This window comes from Micropterus dolomieu, linkage group LG17 (assembly GCF_021292245.1).
Source record: "Micropterus dolomieu isolate WLL.071019.BEF.003 ecotype Adirondacks linkage group LG17, ASM2129224v1, whole genome shotgun sequence".
Classification (NCBI taxonomy): Eukaryota; Metazoa; Chordata; class Actinopteri; order Centrarchiformes; family Centrarchidae; genus Micropterus; species Micropterus dolomieu.
Window position 1 is genome coordinate 7,671,588 of NC_060166.1, and position 1,586 is coordinate 7,673,173.

At 37.8% G+C, this 1,586-nt stretch overlaps 1 protein-coding gene across 1 annotated transcript in view; it reads left to right on the forward strand.

Annotated features, from left to right (window-relative positions):
• Positions 1 to 1,586, forward strand: part of LOC123985875 (alpha-2-macroglobulin-like) — a 67,409-nt gene that overhangs the window by 62,995 nt on the left and 2,828 nt on the right. The window contains exon 22 of the mRNA XM_046073845.1: positions 1,080 to 1,181. Coding sequence (XP_045929801.1) covers positions 1,080 to 1,181 — 102 coding nt within the window. The remainder of the gene's footprint in view (positions 1 to 1,079; positions 1,182 to 1,586) is intronic.

The following is a 1,586-nucleotide window of genomic DNA, read 5'->3' on the forward strand; positions in this document are numbered from 1 at the left end:
GGTCAGTTGTTTTGGTCAGTGGTCAAAGTTAAAGGAAATGTTAACTGTTTATTTAATTTGACTTTAAATTTCTCCAAGTTCGTACAGTACAACCTTATAATATTTGTACCAATAATAGTAGATGACACTAGGAAGAAAGATAGACTAGCAGAAGATATGACAACGCTGAACTAACTGCTGAGGAATTATGCTGGTGAAAGGTCAAATTTCACATAAATTATGTTCACAAAATAACTAAGAAAAGGTACATTTTGTATTTGTATTAATAACAAATAATAATAAATCATGTTATTATTAAAACTACTATTATCATTATTGTTAGTATTAATAATATTATTATATTACTGTTGTATGTAATTGTGTTAATTTAATCACTTAGAGCATTCACAAAAAAAATGCGTATGTATTTTTCAGGACATGCACCCCGTCCTTACCATAATAACACTGCTTTAGGCACAACAGAAATCAGACGGTGGCTGGCTTGACCACGGTTTCGCATTCGGTGGCTCACATTACCGCAGTTCCACTAGCCTAACATGGCAGTATATAGCTATACATCACTAGTTCAACACATAACTGCAAAACTGCTCAACTCTAAACATTACACATTATCACCAAGGATTCACAACACTTTTATCCCTTATACTGGGGTACAGGCTGTATGTAGAAACAAAGAGGCAGAAAACTTTAGCTTGCGTTCAGCTGGACTGCAGGATTTATTCTGCCGCGCTTGCCTCTTAAGGGTTTTAAGTTCCTCCTGAGAGATATGTACCACCAAGTGACCAATTATTTTAATAAGAAACTGTACCATAATGAACTGTACGAATTCAATGACTTAACATCTCTTTATGCCATTTTTTTTAACTAAGTGTATATGCATTTTTAACTCTTTACATATAAACTAAAGTAAATGTTAACATTTGTATCCATTTAAGCCCATAAAGTAATTGTCGTGTTGTGTGTTGTAGGACACAGTGGTGGCTCTCCAGGCTCTGGCTCTCTACGCCACTGTAGTGTTCAGTCCAGAGGGTTCCAGCACAGTGACAGTCCAGTCTCCCAGTGGCCAGCTGACATTTGATGTGAATCAGAACAACAAACTGCTCTACCAGGAGAAGCTGCTGCAGGAAGTGACAGGAAAGTTCAGCCTGGAGGTGAAGGGCTCTGCATGTGCTTCAGTGCAGGTCAGTGGTCACTGTCACTGCAGCACTTCCTGTTTCTCTACATACTGTACATGCACCACCACAAACACAACACTGCTAACATAACCCTGTCCTAATGTTGGCATCCAATTACTAATACAAAAACTTTAGAAGCACCATACCTCCAGTTATTATGGTTTGTTTATTAGAGGGGGTTTCTTTGCTCCAAATGAATGGTGATATCTAACTATTTAAATTATTATAAAAGGATTTTGTTAAAAACATTGGGAGATACTGAAGTGGGGGGCTAAACTTAGGTACTATTACTTAAACCCCCCTTGTTCACTTCTTATGATTGTTAAACCTTCCTTGTGTCCCTGTTTCCCAGATCTCTCTTCACTATAACATCCCAACTCCTGCTGCTGTCACCACTCTCAGTGTGGAGGT